We start from the raw sequence: 22314 nt of genomic DNA, 5'->3' as shown, positions 1-22314 counted from the left end.
AGAATCAAATACACATAACAGCTAAAAATGTGACTCAACAGGAGCAAGGCATATCAATGCAGTCATGACTTTAAAAGATTTTTAATTAACATATTTGGCTGTTTCATTACGCTTCAGCGTTCAGATTATGTTCTTATTTCATTAGCAAATTAGGCACCTGGTTTAATTTACATTTGACACAAAAGTGGAAAAGTGTCCTAAAATAAAAGAGACCTAAAATAAGTGTACTTTGACAGAATTTTAGCAACATACATTTCCAAAATAAAACAAAGATATGCTAGTACATTACAATTATGTATTTTCTAATGTAATAAATAAAAGTAAACAGGGAAACTCAACCCAGAACAGCATTATCATTCATCACGTTTCCTAAACTCAAGTCTGTTTTTTCAGGCATGTATGCCCTGCAGAGGTTTGAGGTCAATAGTCATAATGTTTGAGCAAGCTAAGAACCATTCCCTTTAAAAGACAAGTGAAGGTGAGGAGTTAATTAATACACACCAGGGCCACAGGCGATGGAATCTGAATTTCAGACAAAGTCAGTATTTAATGTCCCACTAAGAGACGATCACGTGAAGGATTTCAAGCAAAAACGACATGCAGTTAAAAAGAGAAAGATCAGGAAATGGCTCATTTTTGATGATCCTTGCTAAAATTTCCAAGTATCCGGATTGCTATTCGATTGTAAAAATGCTCCCGGAGATTCTGTGCCACTTTGGAGAAAGCAAGCATGAAAGACAAATTAAGACAAATGCAAAAAGCCAAACGCAAGGCAGAAAGTTCCAGCCATGCATCATAGTCCACCGCTTTCGTTCATGTTGTAAAGAAAGGCACTGCAAGGATGAAGAAGGAAAGACAAGACAAAGAGAACAAGAGAAAGAAGAAGAACAACCCTTTAAGGGTAGTATCTTTACATTCCCTTATAAATTAAAAATCCTATTTCAAATTATTACAATTCAGACACGCAAGGTAATATGGCAACACACTCAATATGGGCCACTGCGTTCAATTCACATTCAATACACAACCTAGAGTGTGATCGCTTGCCTCGTGGGCCCCAGCTTGACTCACTAATGCCCCTTTGTGGAGGAGGCCTGCAGTTCGAAGTTTCTCCATCAACTTCATCCAGTCACCTCCAAATGGGCAATTTTATCTGACGACATTAACAGAAGTACGACTCTGGTACTTCAAATTCACAAGACACAAGCTCTGAGAAAGGAATAATCTCACACCCGCTCGGGGTTTGCATCGTTGCTGACCCTGCGTCTGGGGAAAAGCCGCCGTTTCAACATGATCAGCTGAGGGACAGAAAGAAAAGGAAGAGGAAGGAGCGTCAACCAATCTGTTATGAATGCTGTGGGGCAACTTGTGACAGACACGTGATACACGTACAGTATAGAAACCAGATCAACATATGATCAAAACTGGGAAGAAAGAGGAACAAAAACTAATACCATAAAGACTAATTCTAAGTTCAGTCACTATATTATTCTAATTAATGATTCATTACAAATTCAACATTTTTTGGTGAATTTATACAGAAAATTTTGACAAAGACTCATGCATCTCTGAATAGATTCTTTTCCACCCACGCCTTATGAATTGCTATTTAAAAATAAAAACAAATCAATTATTTTATTCATTTTAAGTAGTACTTTAAAACTACTTTTCCGTATCTTTCAGAAATATGTCCATATTTACAAATGTTTAAACAATTAAACACGTATTTTAATTAATACAAATTTAACTGAAATGTTTGAAAATGGTTAAATGTGAATTGTGAAGAAAAATTCAAACTGACAAATAAATAGACATATTTAAAGCCGTTTCAATAATGTTTAAAATGAGAGTTAAATACAACAATACAATAGCACACATTAATAAATCATTTATAAATTGGATTGAGAAAAAAAAAATAAAGTTTAAAGTTCACTAGACAGTTAGCTTGTTGAAGTGGCCGGTGAAATTTAAACTAATTTTTCTTAAGCCAATTTGAAAATGATGAAAAAACTTTTTTTAACACATTAATGATTGGTTTCATTGCATTTTAAGTGGCACTTCAAGCCCTTCAGAACCCCTAAATAATAATACTTTAAAAAAAATAAATTATGAGAAAAATGAGTGCTGCATATAAGCAAGAATTCCAACAAAAGAAACAGGAAGTGGCTATATGAGTTAATGAGGAGACTGTAAATCTCTTCTGAAGATTGTAATTAAGCCTGTTAATGTGCTCATTTGTCAGAGATGAGCATGCAGCCAAACATGACATGGCTCTACATGCATGTACAGCAGCAGAGGAAGCACCCGCTGATAATGCATCACCTCCATATTTGTACTTCTGGTGAGTGTTCACATTACTGTTCTGTCACTAAGGACAGATGAAGACACATTGGTCCTTTAAAAGGTCACCGTGACCATTAACCTCTCCAAAAGACAGAAACCTGACCTCGCAATTAATAGTGTGACTATTTGCTGCAAGCTGCCTGGTTGATCAATCATCAGGATGATATTTTTGCCTTTACTATTTCCTTAAAAGAACGCAGAGGGTTGCTAGTTAAATTTGATATATTAGTTGCTAATGGTAATGAGACTAGCCAGACTCCACTGGACAATGGATGTGTAAGCTGAACCGTACTGACCTGCTCAGCAAAGAACGACATGACAGTGAAGACGACTAACGTCACCAGCACACAGTGGGTCCAGAACTTCAGCTTGTCCCTGTATATTCGCCTGTGAAACAGAAGATCAAGGCTGGTTAGCCCGTTACATGGTAGATGCTATAACTACACAATCTGGATCCAACAAGCATCATTATATATTGACAACCATTCAAAAGTTGTTGTGTACTCTGATAAAATACACATTTTAGCTGCATCGGTCAATGTTGTAATTTTCTTTTCCTGCTGCTCCAGAGTGAACAGAAATGTTTTAATAGATCTACAGTTATAGAACTCATTGCTGTTTAACTCCAAAAGTAAAATTGCAAAGCCCTTAAGGAATAAGAGACAATGTCAAATATCTAATTGAATCTAATACAATAAAATATACACTACTATGCAAACGTTTGGGGGTTCATTTTAAGTCTTTTATGCTCACCATCACCAAGGCTGCATGTATTTGTTAAAAATGACAGTAAAACCAGAAATATTGTGAGAAACATTTGTTATTTTTATTATCAATGTTGAAAACTGCTGGTGTTGCTTAATATTTTTGTCATAAAACTATTGTGGTGTTGCTTAAAATATATTTGCAACAGAAATCTTTTGTAATCTCTGTGATCAATTTTATGCAGCACTTCTCAAATATTAAATACATAATACATTTTAGAAATATTATTAAAAATCAAAACATACACCATTTCAGATAATCTGAACTGTAAAATCTCCAAAAATTTCAACTATTAAATAAAAAAATAGCATTTTCCTTGACACCATTAGTACAGTGTACACACCTCAATCATTGTTCATTATTAAAAACAAAAAAAAAAAAAAAAAAATACGTCATTATCAAAATTATCTGGTACTTTGCAGTCATACATTATATTGGTTTGGTGTACAAGTTATTAAATAGTAATAAATAGTTTTGTTAAAAGTAGAAAAAAAAATAGATGAAAAGACTACATTATTATTAATATAATAGATAACTGAAAATATGCCTGTATAGTAATGGTGAGTTCATTCACTGCTGTCAGCATACAAGGGCAGGAATGGTAATGCTGTCTTAACTCTTGCCAGATTCAAAACGGTTTATTTATCAAAATCGTGATTGACAGTTCACAGTGACTCAAGTTCTGTTGACACGCAGCAGGCTGCTGGAGGTGAGAGGGTGACAAGGTGACACCATCATCTGTGAGGAACACAGTTTGTTACCCTTTTGTCACCCTGTGTCTGACAGAACCAATCTGCAGATACACAGCTTTTAAAATCAGCCTATGAGGTTGCTCGAGCCTAGCAGTACCCAAAAATAACACCCTTCCCAGGGTTCGTACAGAAACGGCAAAATGAAATTCAAGGACTTTTCAAGCACTACTTTTTTGGTTTTCAAGGACTTAAATCAGAGATTAATTTAATTAATTTTATTTAATTTATGCATTTAGCAGACGCTTTTATCCAAAGCAACTTACAGTGCATTCAGGCTATAATTTTATTTATTTTTTTACCAATATCTAGATTATCTATTTGACATTGAGATCTCACTTATCAAACAATATTGTTATTATCTTTCAAATTCTAGCCTAATAAACTAACAAAACAAAATGGTACAAATAAAGTGCAGCACAAAAGCATGCACTGACTGTGATAACTTTAACATTTGAAAGTTATCGCTTTCCTTATTTCAACTGATTTTTTTTTTCATGAATATATGATTGACCTGAAGAATGAAAGCTGTATCATACACTTGGGAAATGATGAGCTTTATCACCACTTATCAACACTAGGGTGTGTGACAATACTTGGTTTACTAGAATGAGAGAATATTTTAATACTACTTTTAAGAATTTTTAAGTCTTTTAGTCACACAAATCTAAACAATGCAGTTGTATTTTGAAATATTTTAACTAATCTAAGGCTGTAACTAATAATTGTTTTGGTAAGCAAGTAATCTACTGATTATTTTGACAGCGGAGTAATCTGATATTTTTTTTAGTAATACAAATATACCCAAGTGAAAAACAGGCTTCAGGATGACTATTTATATATAGGCTAACGATGATTAGTTTAAATAAATTATCAAAACCAAGTAATTACATGGTTTTATAGAACAACACTGATAAAATAGGACTACATAATATTATATGTCTACACAAAATATGAACGTAACCAAAGTATATTATGTATTATAACAAATACCTGCAGAGGATGCCAACTGCCTGGCAATGCTTCACTTTACAGCGCGATTCAAGGACGTTTAAATCTGTGTCATTTTAATATTTGGCCACATGCAAACTCAGAGCAAGGGTTTGAACTTTTATTTTGAAATCACGATGTACAACCAAATCGCATATTTAAAAATATGTTGATGTATTCTCCTGTTTTGGCATAGGTTTATAAATAATTTACGTTACAAATCTAGTGAGATAATATTCACTGCTTTCCCAGATGAACATTAAGCAACCCAAACTCACAGCATATGCAGAGGAAGAGTTTGTGTCCCGAGCAGCTGAGATGGAGATGCGGTCCATGCTTGTAAATGATAACAGTGCAACACAAAACGCGCCAGACTTTATATGCATTCCCAAATGAAACCCAAACGAACAACACATGCAATAAAAGACTGAACAATATAATGCAAATTCAAGTACGTCAAGCACCTTGTATGAACCCTGTCTGCCCCTAGGCCCTGGCAGGTCATGCGCCTCTGATAGGGCTTTATGGGGCATCTGGGTGTAACAGTGAGCCGCTCTGGCTGGTTGAGCATGAATGGCGAATGCACTAGTCATAATTTCCAGCCTGTAACCCTCCAAAGGATGGACAGATACATAAACCCTTCTTCAACCACCTCCCCATTCCCAGAATTCCAGACTGTGTCGACAGCTATCATCCAGCTTCACACAGCGATGACAGGAAGGAACGTTTACCAGTATTCACAAGAGTAAAGCAGCAGAAACAGGCTATAAATCACACACAACTTCACACAACTAAATGTAAACAGACTTGTGAAATTCATTACAACAAAATCAAATATATCTCTACACCAATAAACCATTATATTCAGGGACTAATGATCCAAAAAGTTGTGGAGACACGTAAATCTTATTGGGTACTGCCTTTTGTTTGATTGTAGTTTTTTAAGATTTGATTTATTTATAAATGATTGATTTATCTCTGATTCATGTTGTTTCAAAATCATTTTGTTTTTACCATATGGGTTTCTTCCATGAAACACAAAAGGAGATATTTTGAACAATCTGCTGGCTGCTCTTTTTCATGCAATAGGAGAGCCTTAAAAAAAAGGGCTTAAAGACTGAAATTTCAGTTTGTTTTTTTACACAAAGCTATCACATGACACCTGAATTATAGTGAATAAATCACATGGACTATTTTATGGTGTTTTTGCATTCTTGTTGAGGATTCATAAGCTTGTGTACATTTTAGGTACACATGTGTGCAATTTTAGTATTATTACTCTGAAATAATTTTCATTTGTATATTTTCAGTTTAGTTTTTGTAATATTATTTTTTAATATTTCTATTTAGTTTTTATTTTTATTATAGTTCTAGAAATGTTAGTAGTTTAACGTTTATTTCAGTCAGTTGTCAAGACTACATTTCCTATTTTCATTTAGTTTTCTTCATCTAAGGTTTATTTGATTTCTGTTTTATTTCAATTAATGAACGTTTTTAATAAGTTTTATTAACAATAAGAACACTGCTTCAAAAATATCATTTTTTTCCAACTGGAAGTCATGCAGGTTTGGAACAACATGAGGGTGATTAATGATGAGTCTTTGGCTACAGTTCAGTTTTTAAGTCAGTGTTTTATGTGGACAGATACTTTTGTTTTCTTTATACTACCATAAAGATTAAATAATTCTTTATTTAGGTTTAATGGCTGCTATCCCTTTATTCCAACACTTTTGTTTTTTTATTTTTCACGTCGATTAGGCCCATTAGTTTCCTATTGAACTATTAAAGCTCTTTCTATCGAGGGTTTCACTAAACTACTCCTACCAGACTTGGTCTGTCCTGATCTGTTCTGTTCATACTTAAGATTCGGTAATGAAACTTGAGGTATGTACACAGACCTATTTGGCTTGTCTTTGTTAAATGCTTATTTAGATTTTTGTCTTTTACAAAAACATGCACTGTATGAATGTTTGTGACTAAACTCTTACCACTCCTGCAGCTCTGTCATGTGGAGGAAACGGTTTCTGTATTCTCTGGGCAGCTCAAACTGAGAGGGCAATGGGAACATTGACTCATAGAAGTCCCTCAGTACAGCTTTGACTGTGCTGGCATCCTTATGGCTGTGGTCAATATTGTCATTCAAGCAGATAAACTTCCTATAGACAAAAAAAAGTGGATGAGGCTTCCCAAAGTGCAAAAAAAAAAAAAAAAAAAGGAACGAAAGCCCCTGATTGTACCTAGGGTTCTTCCTGATGTCATCAAGCTGTCCCACTACATGAGAGACGTTGGTCCGTATCATCTTAAAGGCGATCTCCTCTTCGCCCATAATTTCAAATCTGAAAAGAACAGCCTGCATAACCAACCCGGTCCCATAAGAGATGGTTCTGAAGTGTTTGTGGGAACTTAATGAAAATCCTACTTGTATTTATTCTGGTCCTTGAAGGCTTTGTGGATCCTCTCTGTGATGGGATTGCAGTGGATTACTAAACCTTTTGTGACGGGTGGCTGTAGGAACATCAAAACACAGATTTTTTTTTTAACAGTACCATCAACTGCACAGACAGAAAAGCTGATGATACAAGACATGCCAACCATGACAATATTATAGTGTACAGCCTAAAGCTATGAATGGACAAGGTGATGATCACTTAAACATTTTGTGAGATTTTAAAGTCTAATATTTGACTTGTAAACTTGTGTTGGAATATTTATTAAGACTTTGAACCAGGGCTCTCACCATGCTGGGGTCATAATAGGCCTCCTGGGTTGGGCTGACAGTATGGAGTTGTGTAAGGTTGGACGGAAGAGTCTTCGAGCAGTTTATAAGCATCTGTTCCAGACTGGTCAAATCCTGTTTAGAGTCAACACATAGGTAAGACAGACAATCATGTCATGACAAAAAAATAAAAATAATAATAAAGAAAGTTATTTATGCATTGTTTTTGTTTAATTAAAAAAATTACTTAGTTTTTTTTTTTTGTGTATTTGTTTGTATTTCTTGATTGTTTGTTATTTAATTTATATATTTTTTCATTTAATATAAATTTAATAATATAAAATAATTACACAACAATGTACTTTAAATGTATTTAAATGACGTTTAATATGGAAATAAATTAGACTAAAATTAAAAAACAAATTAGACTAAATTAAATTAAAATATATTTGACAGCAATTAAAAAAAAATGAACTAAATGACATTTTAAATTAAAATAAATTAGAATACATATTAAATGAAACAATTACAAATACAATTAAAATAAGACTACATTTTAAATAAAAATATTTTAACTATATAAAATTAAATTTAACTACATTTTAAATTAAACTACACTGCATTTCAAATCAAAATATATTAGACTATCTTAAATTAAACATTTAAAAATAAATTTACATTTAAAAATAAAATATTTTTTTTAAAGTTAAATATTAAAAAAAAAAAAAAGTTTTCATGTAGTTATTTTTTTATTTTTTTTTTATTTTGTTGAGAGGAGTTGTTTTGTATGTGATGTGTTGAGGGGGTTTTGTGGATACGTGTGGCCAACGTGCGAATCTCACGATCAGACAGCACGCCAGAGTGGTCTGTGTCAATTTCCTCAAACACTTCAGATATATTGAGCTGCTGCACTGCACTCATCAAGAAGTAGAAATAAGAGAAGGCAAACTGCATGTCCTCTGAGTGACGCACACGGTGGGACGAGGTCTTATCAAACTCCTGAGGAAAGCTGAAGGAGCAAGATATCAAGGCAAAAAAAAAAAAAAAAAAGATTAATATTCATTTACTTTTACACTAAAGGAACTTTTGAAGACATCTGAATTTGGGTGGCCAAAATTTTGTTACATCACTTTAAAATCACTTAGTCAATCTAATCTATAGATTAACATTTAATTGGTACATAAGTCTGTGTGTATGTTGTGACTCTTACGTGTCCTGTAGCTCTTGCATGACGAGTCTGTCAATCATGTGAGGCATGTGGGCAGGCACTTTGCGGGAAGTGAAGCCGAATTGAGCATTCAAGAGTCTGTTGACATAGCGGAGTGAATCAGCAAAAGTGTCCCGCAACCTGCGTCCAGTGGCTGTCCCGTCAGCTGCATACTGCAGTTCACTCTGTAGACGCTCCTCTTCCTGTGATGCACAAAAAGACACACATATAGATAAATGAACGGGAGAGATTGCAATACTCAGTGTTGCAGCAAGAAGTCCTGCCTTTCAGTTACAAGAGACAGCTTTGTTCACTCTAGAACAACGGTAAAAAGTTTTTAATTTTCCAGACCGCGTCAGTAAGAACTTGGCCTTTGTTCAGTTCATTTTACCGTGGATTCGTTTACAAACAAGGCACAATCCGATACAGGATTTTCAGAGATTGAAACTAAAAGATGATGGTGTGCCGACTACATTAGATCCAACAGTAATGTAGCACCACACAAGTGTTTTTATTATGTGGTCACTATTGCTTTGCGTTTGATATATACTATTTATGTATTTATGTGATTTTAACCTAAATCACAGCAGCCATCAATGAAGGACATAGGCTTTCAAATATACAAAACTGTTAGCCAATCATAGCAGTGAGCTTTTACTTCCAAGTCTACAATCCACCACGCAGAGTGTTCCGATGAGGGAGTCAAAACAGGACAAAACATAGCCTATTACTTCTTAATTATGATGTAAAAATCTTGATAACATTATAAGTGGGCCTCAGAGAACAGTACAAAATAATAAAAAAAGGCAGTTCATGACCCCTTTAACAGCCTGGGGTAAGAAGTTGATGACCCCTTTAACAGCCTGGGGTGTGTAGTGTTTTTCAAAAAAGTTCAGAAACCACCGATACAGAACCATGTCTCACCTCCAGCAGATCCTGAAAGAACTTCCTCTTCTCCCATGGAAGGAAACCCCGGTCCAAGCTGGAGGTGTAATACTGGAGTTTACGACCCACTGGCCGCCCGCGGAGGTGGACTTCGTTTTCTGAATCTCTCTCTTTAGACATGTTTCCCATCAGGGTGTCGAGAAGCTTAGATGCGTGGGGTTTCTCTTTGCCGAACAATCTTAATTTAACCTTTGGTGTAACACCATCAATCTGGACTGGGACAAGCGATGGAGCAACAGCTGGCTCCAATTTAGAATTATCATCTCTTTTCTCTTCTTCATTTGCTCTTTTCACCTGATGATGACTGATTAAAGGAGATTTCTGGTCTTCATTCAAGTGTTTTGCTCGCTTGTTCTGGTCTTGTTTTTCAGGGTTTTTATTGTTTAGTGAAAGCTTAGCTTTGTCTTTGTACGGGCCCAACAGCACTGCTTTGGTCAGATTAAAGCCTTTAATAGTGATGTCACCTAATGATAGCTTCTCGTTCAGTTTCTGTAACTCAAGCTTCACTTCCTCAGGCAAAAGAGATTCATTTAATGCAGGCACCTGCACAATCTCTACACCTCCATGGGCTTTCTCTCTAACTCTCGGGCCTTGTTTTTCTTTAGGAACATTTTCGAACTCAACCACTGGTTCTGGGGTCACTATGTTCGGTCTGGGCTCCTCCTCTTTCTCCTGCACCGGATTGGATATGTTTGATTTGGGGAGCTCTCGGGTATCCACTGCTACTGAGAAAGTCATGGTGAAGTCGTGGTTGTCGGCACCCTGAAAGGTGATGTTGTAGTGGATCTGGGTGCCATTGTGTCCGGGCAGCAGCAGCAGGTGGATGGTCTTCCATTTGTTGGCAACAGAAGTGTGACGGAGCGCTGGGTTATCTGCAACCTGTGCCTCGGACACGCGGTTAGCCAGGCCTGAGAAGCTAAAATACGGTCGGAGCTCTCCCTGAGGCAGGGTGTAAAGCGTCTGGTTCCTCCGGAGGACGACACGGTGCAGTTGGTTGAAATTATCAGAAATGCACAAACAAACAGAAAATTTTGTTAAATCAATTACTACTAGATTTAATAAGAAATGCTCAAGTGGTTCTCAAACAGGGGGCCAGGGACAGGAAATGATGAGTTCAACATTAAAGTGTCCAGAACAGTTTAAAAATACACTGTGAGCCCATCAAGTGCTATTCATTTGAATGAAAAAGATATGTTTAGACTCATATGTTTAGCCTTCTGCCAAGTGTATGCATATATATATATACATATACACATACATACATACATGAATGGGCCTATTGTGTTAGAGGGCGAGGTCAAAATTGTTGAGAACAACTGGTCAAGACTCACCTTGTCCGCAGTCACCCACATCGAACCCACAAGCAATAACGTTGCACGCCTGGTCACAGAACTTGTCTGCCAACCAAGAGTTAGCACAGCCTTGGTTACAGAAGGACAAGCCTCCCAGTCCTCCGAGACCAGCTCCGAACTGCCAAGGCTGCCCGCCTCCGATCACAGCACCGCCCACTCCTCCGAAACGACTGCCGCCTGCAGTACCTGCAAGGAAAAAAAAAAAACAAGAAATTATGAATCAGAAATAAAGATGGGATCAGAAACATGCAATCGGTTCATGAAATTAAACATGAGGGTGAGTGAATAATGACAGAATTTTCATTTTGGGCTTAGATGACAGTGTTAAAGTACCTTGACAGTCTCCTCCATCCCAATCACATGCAGAGTTGTTGCAGGCCTTGTCGCAGTAGCCGTCTTTGATCCAGGACCCTGGGCAGCCCTCAGCACAGTTTGGTACAGGCCAGGTGAGATACACCTGTAAACAGAGAAAACATCTGAGGTGATTATAAAAGCCAAATGAGTTGTAATGGAAAATGGAAAGATTCCTCGTTTAATAATATAATTATCTTAAATTCACTTTAGATTTTTAAAAGTCTCTTTTGTTCACCAAGACTGCAAACCAAAGTTGGGCTGTACTTTAATAATATTTTTAAATTATTAGTAATTTTTTCAATTTTCAGCAGCATTACTCCAGTCTTTAGTATCACATGATCCTTCAGAAATCATTCTAATATGCTGATTTTGTGCTCAAGAAACATTTCTTATTATCAATGTTGAAACCAGTTTTGTGAAAACCATGATACATTCTGAAATAGAAAGCTTTAACAATGTAAAATGTCTTAACTGCCACTTTTGATCAATTTAATGCATCTCTTTTGAATAACAGTATTAATTTCTGTTAGGTAGTACTGTATGTATTCAGTAGTGCATGCTATGTATTCATAGATCTTTTGTATGTATGCAGAATTTGTCTTATAAATGCACATTTTAATTCAAATCTGCATTAACTGTTAGACACGCGGTTCATATAAACAGTCTTTCTGACCTTTTGACCTTTAGAATGGCTGTAGAAATCATCAGGCCACACGTCCTTGCCGAACATGACATCATCATTGAGGTAGATGAACTTTTGAGAGAGTCCTGGGATTCGGTGAATGTGGGTCTCTATGGCAGGAGAACTGAATGATGGCAGGTGAGAATGGTTCTGAAAAATGTCCTGAGAGAGAAATACAAACAACAACAACAACAACATATGACTTTGTCAATTACTGTAAATCTTAAATAAATACACTCAGTATTAGTATTAAAATGCATGACAGCACACCCCTTTGAAGATCCTTTAGAAACGTAAGTAGTCCATACTGGTCACCAAGGGTCTGCAGAGCTTACCTGGTGAGTGACCACTGAAATACGGGGGTTATCCAGGTTAAGCCAAGACGGTATCTGACTATTGGTTACGATAAAGATGTGCCGCACCCATGGTGCGTGTTTTTCGATGGAACGTAGTGAATAACGCAGCTCTTCATTGTCTTCAAAGCGACTGGCAGAAACATCCTCATCCTGTTTAGACTGAAAAAAAGGAAGACTGTTTATTATGAATACATTTTTTTAGTTATATCAAGCACAAATTGGCTTAGTTTTTTCCCAGTGTATGAAACTGCAGTGACGTGTACCTGTGAGATGGCACTAAGGTCCCAGAAGAGGTATGCCGGACTGACTGTGAGCTCTTTTCCTTCCAGCGTCAGGTTCTTCTTGGCCTGCTGGGTGAGTTCAGTAAAATCCTGCACTGTGTTTAGGTGGAGAAGAGCAATACTGGCCTCCGAGTACAGCTGCAACTGAGATATACACATATTCAAACAGTCACTCAGCAGAGCACAGACTACTTCCTGTAAGATCACAATATATAATAGGATATATCATTTTGTTAATTAAAACTAGAGTAAAAAATTTTTTTTAACCCTAAATACATACACTAGCGTTCAAACATTTGGGGTAAGATTTTTTGGTTTGTTTGTTTTTGTATGAAATTAATTATTTTTATTAAGGATGCATTGAGCAATGGATGCAAGTTGACCAAAAGTAAAAATTATTATTTTTTTTTAAATAATGTTCTTTTGTACTTTCTATTAATCAAAGAATCCTGAAAAAATATATATCACAGTTTTCACTAAAATATTAAGCAGCACAGCTGTTTTCAATACTGATAATAATAATAGAAATGTTTATTGAGCAGCAAATCAGCATATTTGAATGATTTCTGAAGGATCATGTGACACTAAAAACAGCTGAAGTAATGGCTGCTGAAAATTCAGCCTTGTCATCACAGGGGAAAAAAGTTTTAAAATATATTAAAATATAAAATGTTATATAAAAATTCATAACTTTTTACACTATCCATAGCCTTAGTAAGCATAAAAAAAAAACAATCTTATCAACCCTAAAGTTACAAGTAGAAGCAGATAAAAATGCAACATCAGAACTCCACCAGGGCTTCCCCCATGACCTTATAACTTTGGGGAAGTAGCTTTTATTCCCATCACTGGAGGTGGAAGCAAAACAACTTTTTTTTTTTAATGCCTGCTTATCAAAGTCTCACAATTTGAGCCCAGACTTTTCAAATCATTCCCATGCCGCTGCTAAACCTATAGTAATAATACACATACTGGTGCATCTCAATAAATTAGAATGTCATGGAAAAGTTTGTTTATTTCAGTAATTCAACTCAAATTGTGAAACTTGTGTATTAAATAAATTCAGTGCACACAGACTGAAGAAGTTTAAGTCTTTGGTTCTTTTAATTGTAATGATTTTGGCTCACATTTTACAAATTAGAATATGGTGACATGCCAGTCTGCTAATCAATTCAAAACACCTGCAAAAGTTTCCTGAGCCTTCAAAATGGTCTTTCAGTTTGGTTCACTAGGCTGCACAATCATGGGGAAGACTGCTGATCTGACAGTTGTCCGGAAGACAATCACTGACACCCTTCACAAGGAGGGTAAGCCACAAACATTAACTGCCAAAGAAGCTGGCTGTTCACAGAGTGCTGTATCCAAGCATGTTAACAGAAAGTTGAGTGGAAGGAAAAAGTGTGGAAGAAAAAGATGCACAACCAACCGAGAGAACCATAGCCTTATGAGGATTGTCAAGCAAAATCGATTCAAGAATTTGAGTGAACTTCACAAGGAATTTGGCTACAGTTGTCGTATTCCTTTTGTCTAGCCACTCCTGAGGCGTCTTACCTGGGCTAAGGAGAAGAAGAACTGGAATGTTGCCAAGTGTTCCAAAGTCCTCTTTTCAGATGAAAGCAAGTTTTAAATTTCATTTGGAAACCAAGGTCCTAGAGTCTGGAGGAAGGGTGGAGAAGCTCATAGCCCAAGTTGCTTAAGTCGCTCAAGCAGTGTTAAGTTTCCACAGTCTGTGATGATTTGGGGTGCGATGTCATCTGCTGGTGTTGGTCCATTGCGTTTTTTGAAAACCAAAGTCACTGCACCCATTTACCAAGAAATTCTGGAGCACTTCATGCTTCCTTCTGCTGACCAGCTTTTTGAAGATGCTGATTTCATTTTCCAGCAGGATTTGACACCTGCCCACACTGCCAAAAGCACCAAAAGTTGGTTAAATGACCATGGTGTTAGTGTGCTTGACTGGCCAGCAAACTCACCAGACCTGAACCCCATAGAGAATCTTTGGCGTATTGTCAAGAGGAAAATGAAAAACAAGAGACCAAAAAATGTAGCTTCCATACCACCTCAGCAGTGCCACAAACTGATCACCTCCATGCCACTCCGAATTGAGGCAGTAATTAAAGCAAAAGGAGCTCCTACCAAGTATTGAGTACATGTACAGTAAATAAACATACTTTCCAGAAGGCCAACAATTCACTAAAAAAAATTGTTTTTTTTCTTATTGGTCTTATGAAGTATTCTAATTTGTTGAGATTGTGTATTGGTGGGTTTGTTAAATGTGAGCCAAAATAATCACAATTAAAAGAACCAAAGACTTAAACTACTTCAGTCTCTGTTCACTGAATTTATTTAATACACGAGTTTTACAATTAGAGTTGAATTACTGAAATAAATGAACTTTTCCACTACATTCTAATTTATTGAGATGCACCTGTAGTTGCACAGAACTACTTTTACTCTTTTGGATCATGTTACTTTCCCCATCATTTCTAACTCCCTCTATCATAAGGTTCTAGAGACACCACAACCATATGACACTCCAGTGATGATGAGTTTGCTTGTACGATCAGGTTTCTCTCAAAACAAGTATCATCACTTGTCACAACGCTGTTTACAAGCACAGGGTCCTCATTGTTACCATTCCCATACCTCTAGTTAATGCCAAATGAAGATGGCAGAGAGTCAAAATAATTTATCTATCAATAGCATTTACACAGAAAATTTGTTTCCAAGAACGCTATCACTGCCATACACTTCTGAAGAAAGCTTTTTCATTCAGGCAGCGACACTGCTGTCATCACATTAATGAAAAACAACCTGCAGAACCCAAATAAATAAGGGGAAAATAATAGAATTTTGTGCTTAAAGGTGCATATTTTATGTACAATTGAGACAACAGACAAAATCAATGTTTAAAGCTTACTTAGTTCATATTTTTTACAACAAACTATTCTGAACCCAAACCCTAAAACAAAAATGTTCGCATATTTATAACTAAGACATTATTTATGAATTGATTTTCCAATTGAGGATATCCCCAAAGGGACAATTTGTCAACTTTAGCTTACTTCTGGTGACAAATTTGTCCCCGACCTATAACTAAGTAGATTCCCCACATACACTTCACTGGTACTATTTATTGTGTAACTGTGTGTGCATTGAACAGAGGTCAAGGGAGAGCTTTCATCAACATTGCAAACAGGCTAACACACACTATAAATACTAGTCACCTCTCAACACTCAACTTCTCTCTCTTTCTTTATCTGTTCCTCAGCTTCATCCTTTGCTATATTACCTTATGTGACCCACATTTGGATCGTAGACACACAATACTAAAGGGGGGAAAAAATATTGTAGAATACTCATCATTCCTTCTTAAGTTATTTAATGATGAGAAGAAGAAGTGGTGGGAGGGTTGTTGTGGTGTTGTGGGGAGGAATGATTGATGGGAAAAATGAACAAGAAGAAAAACAAAATTAGTCAAGAAACACCACACACACACACACACACACACACAAAACAAGAAACAACAAAAGGAACAAACAAAAGCTAGAACAAACTTTTGCAAGCAAGATTAAAGAAAAATCAGAGAAATAACTAAAACAAGCAAAGATAAATCTCCATCACTTAAAGGTTGGCATAAGATCATTTTTGAGCTGATTCCCCTGGAGCGTCTTACCTATGTATTACATCAAAAAACAGGCCTGTTTTATAAAGTCTGGACCCCATATCTGGACCATATGGATCCTCATCTTCGCTCTATTGTACTACAAGGAATTTTGTAATTGTGTAATGGTTTATGCATTTAACTTTTCTGCCCTATTAATTTATTTTTTCTCTCTTTCCGTAATCTGTTATATATGGGATAGTCTTGTTTTATTTAATAATCTGAGCTATGTGTTTGTGTTTTGTTTTTTTGGTTTCTTTCTTTTGGGCGATGTCTTGTTGTTTTTGTATTACAGTGAAAATTCAATAAAAATAATTATTAAGAAAAAAAACAAGCAAAGATAAACAAAAGCAAGAATAAACAGAAGAAAACAAAAGAAAGAAAAAAAATTTTTTGGAAGCAAGAATAAATTAAAGAAAGCATAGATGAACTCAAAAAACAAACAAAATCAGAGAGGAACAAGAGAATCCAAGCAATCTTGAACCAAAGCAAGAACAAATGAAAGCAAACAAAATTGACTGAAATTAAACAAAATCAAAAGTCAGACAAGAAACAACATACAAAAGCAAGAACAACCATACAGAATCAAGAATAAATTAAAGTAACCAAGAATGAAAACAAGAACAAACAATATGCAACAAAATCAAGCAAGAACAAAAACAAGCAAAGATAAACAAAAGCAATCAAGAAGGTAACAGTGAAAGAAAACAAAAATAAACAAAAGCAAAATAAACAGAAGAACAAACAAAACCACAAACAAAAGCAAAATAAACAGAAGAACAAACAAAACCAAAAACAAACAAAAGCAAGCAAGTTCAAAGCAAAGAAATGAAACAAGCAATCAAATAAAGTATTGTGAGGTATACAGAGCTCTGTGGGGAAATAGTGGAGTGGTAGAGATAGAAGGTCATCTAAACCCTGCTGCCTTTTCCAAGCGCAGGCTGGCGCCAGGCCATTCTAAACAGTTGTTGTACTGTTAACCCCCCTATCAATCTACTCAAGTGTCACTGTAATACCCTGAGCTCTTACCACATGACTGCAGACAACGGACTGAGCCCACACACTGGTCTAACCAATGAGATAGACACTGATCCACAAAACACTGATTATTATTTCATTGATCAATGGATTGGAAATGTTTATGTAGCTTGACACAAGCAACAGTTAAATATGACAAATATAGTAGCTTCACTGGGGTTGTTGATGGATAAAGGACTTAAAAATGTCTCTGCAAGACTCAAATTGGGAATACACAGACAGCTGTGTCTTTCTAATGGATTTTACAATCTTGTGCGCCACCTTGTGGTCATGTCAATCACTGCAGCCAACTGATTGTCTTATTTGAGAGGTTTTACCTGTTTGATTTTACTGGTCACCACAGCTGGTAGTTTGACCCTGAGCTGCTCAGTTTCCTTCAGTGATGCTGGGAACCCGCTCAAGTAGGCCAGAGTTTGCATGCGGACCAGCCCCGGAGCCTCTTTATCAGTCGTCTGTCACAGAAACAGATGTTTAGACTCCAAGAGTTTCACAAGGATTTTGTTTTAAAACAATACCTTTGAGAAACCTTTGCGTTTCTTTCGCTCACATATGAACATAATGGCCACGACGCGAATCACCACCTCGGGTGTGCATTATTTTTCTAATAATTCAACGGCCCGGAGTCAATTATTCTTTACCTAATTCCATGTCAGCATCTGGGGCTATTTTCATGGCAAAAACTCAATTACAATATTATGCAAATATCACATAATACAATAAAACCAAGCAAACAAACAAACACAGCAAGTAATATTACACAAGCTTTTTAAAATTAATGTGATAAAAATTCTAAAACCTTTTCAGGCAAAATTTTACTAAATAAGTCCATAAGTGAACTAACTTCATAAAAGAGCTTTCCACTTGCATTAAAACAGGACAGTCCAAAAGAATGTTTAATAGAAAGGGGGGTCTTGCAGAACCAGGGATGATGTAATCCATTATAATGAACTCTGAGTTTCAGATAAGGGGCACCTACAATATCTACAGTGATGAGGGTTGCCAGGAACATGGCTCAGGAATGCTAATAAAACATTAATCAAAAGGACAATGTAAAAAAAAAAAAAAAAAAAAAAGTTCCTCTTGTTGGTTAAAGTGTTACCGTAGACGTCATACAGCAGACATTATAACAAAAAACACACTTCCCTTTTCTGAGAATGACTGATTCGTAAAGCAGCACGAGTTTTTGGCTTTTGTACTGCGTTTTACTCAAATTTGGCAGTGGGATATTCCTGCTCATGTACCAATTTTTAGAAGGTGAGGATAATACAATGGAATAAACAAAATGGCAATCCATTGTTTTGCAAGTATTTAATTATCAAAATTAGTGTAATTTTACTATTATTTATATACTATACAAATGAGCTTTTATTTGTAGATTTTCGGTCTTAATTTTAATATACATTTCAGTAATTTTTTTAAGTGATTGTCATTTTTATTAGTTTTACTTATTAGCTTTAATTAAATTAGATTTTTATTTCAGTTTTAGTAATTTTGCTACTTATTTCAGTTAGCTTCCAATGCAACAGTTTTGTGCCCTAAGTGCCCCATGTTTCTGTGACATCATATATCCACATCTTGGTGAAACTGGAATTGAAAATGTCCAAGTGTCATTCTGTTACATTTTTTACAAGAAGCAAGTTGGAAATTCCAATGCTCAGAGTGGCATGGAAAGCAGAATTAGTCAATAAGAAGTGTTAGTACAGCAGTTATTTTTCTCACCAGATAACCTCTGCTGATGGAGTGTGTCAAAGTATCCTTCAAAGCATCTGTATGGGCTTTTTCAGCTGCAACAGGACATAAAACTAATGTTAGACATCAGTTTTGTATCTGTTAATGGACAATAAATGTTGAAGTATATATAAGTTGTATAAAATGTTGAACGTATATAATTCTTAAGAGATTGCTTATATAAATAACATTTATTCATTATCAATTTATATTACATAAATAAATATTTTTATTCCCAATTTCCATTTAATGTGAGACAGTATATGAGTCTACTCTATACAGCATGTAGAATCATACTCTATACAAGTGAGAAGTAGGTTATAATTGTACCTTCACTATGGGAGTGGAAGAGAAGAACAGACACGCTTGTTGAGGGGTGGAGAGGTTTGGCCACCTGTAAGAGTTGTTTTGCAGTGGAGAATGCTGCTGAAAGTGTTGGCAGCTCCTTCAACGTGATGTTGGCAGGAAGGGCTGGATCCAACACAAGCACTGGGCCCATGATGCAGTGGGACAGCAGACATTCTGGCCTATCACAGGGCATACAGACTGAATTAAAGCTATATAAAGCCATTCACTCTATTATTTTGTAGTGCAGCAGTTGCTTTTGACACAGGAAAGCGCTGCTCGCTATGCAACAGGAAACGTATAAACCACACAATATTCAGTTTGTTTCATGTACTGCAGACACATGAATAGGATGAGAATTAAACCATTTCGGCTCATTTCTGCTTATTTAAAACACTCACCTTCCCTTAGGGGCTTCCGTTATTTCAGATGCATTTTTCCCAAGACGCTCCCTAAACAAAAGAAGCAAATAAAACACTTTTCTGAATAGAAACTGCACATGCAAATACCATAACTGCATATTTATTTAATTAAGCTTTGGAGAAATCTTTAAAAGTGACTTTTAGCTATTAATGGTGAGATATTAAAACTCTTGCCCCTCATTCATAATGGACAGGTGTATAATTCAAAATACGTTGTATTGGAAAAAAATAACAACACAAAGTAATAAATAAAACTAAGTCTGATCTAAAGTAAAAAGAAACATTATATATTGTTTCATTTATGATTTAATAATCCATTGATCAAATGTTTAATTCCATCAAATATGGAGAATGCTTCTGCAGAATGTTTATACCAAGTACAATGCTTTGTAAAAAATAATAAAATAAATGAATAGAAGTAGTAGTAACAATAATCCTTTTCTAAAGTTAAAAAATAAACAATATCATTTATTTATTACTTAATCCATTCATAATCTATTATACATTTTTTAAATTTACTTTATGATTTATTAACCCATTAATCAAATGGTTAAATGAACACCATCAAATTCCCACCATGCAGAATGCATTGTTTTAAATTAACTAAAATTAAAATGACATTTATATAATAAAATTATGAATAGCATTAGTAGTAACAGTAATAATCCTGTTTCAAAAAAAAGAAAAGAAACATTATGATTTATTTTCCTTTATTATTTCTTAATCCATTCATCAAGTGGATAAAGAAATACAGACAAATTTCTCCTCAGTTCCTGGGATAGACAAATACTACACTAACAGTCAGTGTGTGCTTTATGGGCGGGGTACCTCAGGGCCCTCTGTTCTTCTTCCAACTGCTGTCTCACTGCACGAAGATCCTTCAGCAGGTCTGTGTCTGTGCCATTTACCCAGGTGTAAACCACATCAATGGGCATTGGTAGGCAAAGCCTGAAATTATACATTATACGAAGCAAGGAAGGTATGTGATTCCAGAAACATACATATGAAAATGTTTTTTCATGCATTTAAAAAAAAAGGGGAGGTGTGTGTTTGCAGTTACATACATAAGAAATTTCTGATAATAAGCATGAGATAACTGTGCCTCTTAAAGAGTGATCAGTTAACACATGGCTTTATTACAGCGTGTGAATGAAGCAATGATGCTGGTTTCATTGATCTGTTGCTCACCTGGTCTGAAAGGACTTTCCTGCAACATTATCTCTGTATGAATCAAACAAAACATGATACTGATCTCGACTCCACTCTACCACAACCTGCAAACCAAACAAAACAAAACCGGCCAGTTAACATCACTAAAAGCGTCTGAGTTTGATTTGCAACGTCTCTGCAGCTGGTCAGACTCAGATTGCACAATCAGCTTTGATCAGTAATCAGTGATTGACACAGAATGCAAAGATAAGAGGATACAGTACATGCATGGCCTGAATGCGAAACTCACGAAGATAGAATACTTCTGTCGGGTGAATTTTACTCTACTTGGTGCACATACCTCTCCAAACTGAAAAGCAGACACTATCATGAGGACTAGTCCTCCGAAGCACAGGTACAGTCCATAGCGATGAGACAGACAGGTGTATGTCTGCCGCTGCAGCAGTTTCAGAACCGAATTAAATATCAACATGACTTTCCCCGGACATCAACATCTCTTCTTCCGTGAACAGTTAATGAGGACACATGTTTCCTTCGGTGAAATTAAAAAAAAGCTTCATTACACCAAAACATATAATCAAATGATGGCATGCTCAACAATCAAACGCTGTAGTTCCTCATTGGTAGTGATCAGGTGACGATAAGACGCTCAATTCGTGTAGCTCTATGTACATGACAGACTCGCTGCCGCCCTCTACTGATTAGGAGGAGGACCACTTTATAAATGAAAACAATACATTTAAATATTATATAGCTTACATAAATTAAAAGTATAATTTCATTGTAATTTATCATCAAAATATATGTAATTTAAAAACTTCAGCCATTTAAATGAATATTTAAATATGTAAAATTGTTTTTGTGACTTAATAGAAATTGAAAGAACTTTATAGAACCATGTATGTGCATACATATGCAATATATAATAATGACTAAATAGAAATGTATCTCACCACCAGAGAGAAAGCGTATTTAACATAGGCCTACCATTTAATATTTAATACAAACATTTTATTTAAAAACTATAAAGTCTTTTTTTTTAAATGAAGAAATATTTACATTTATAAAACTGTTTCAAATTGAGAGAGAAAGATAGCATATTGAATTCAGTATTCGATGCAGGGGACAGGACAAACTAGATGTCCTTTAAGAAGATATAATATAATATAATATAATATAATATAATAATATGTATATTAAAGTGTAA

At 35.6% G+C, this 22314-nt stretch overlaps 1 protein-coding gene across 1 annotated transcript; it reads right to left on the bottom strand.

The window, feature by feature from the left end:
* Positions 1-57: 57 nt before the first annotated feature.
* LOC109071546 (N-acetylglucosamine-1-phosphotransferase subunits alpha/beta) lies at positions 58-21767 on the bottom strand. The gene is made up of 21 exons (XM_042740921.1): positions 21448-21767; positions 21126-21211; positions 20766-20885; positions 19917-19967; positions 19501-19697; positions 19162-19226; positions 17760-17894; positions 12723-12884; positions 12439-12618; positions 12095-12265; positions 11401-11524; positions 11047-11253; positions 9695-10719; positions 8774-8973; positions 8364-8572; positions 7585-7709; positions 7267-7352; positions 7085-7183; positions 6836-7003; positions 2640-2730; positions 58-1298 (listed from the first exon to the last, which is right to left on the bottom strand). Exons 1-21 carry the CDS (start codon positions 21577-21579, stop codon positions 1227-1229), a joined length of 3705 nt encoding a protein of 1234 aa, XP_042596855.1. The 5' UTR covers positions 21580-21767; the 3' UTR covers positions 58-1226.
* Between the last annotated feature and the right edge of the window lie 547 nt (positions 21768-22314).

Source organism: Cyprinus carpio, chromosome A4, assembly GCF_018340385.1.
Source record: "Cyprinus carpio isolate SPL01 chromosome A4, ASM1834038v1, whole genome shotgun sequence".
Classification (NCBI taxonomy): Eukaryota; Metazoa; Chordata; class Actinopteri; order Cypriniformes; family Cyprinidae; genus Cyprinus; species Cyprinus carpio.
Note: the sequence above shows the minus strand (reverse complement) of the source record. Positions and strands in the feature narration are given on the sequence as shown.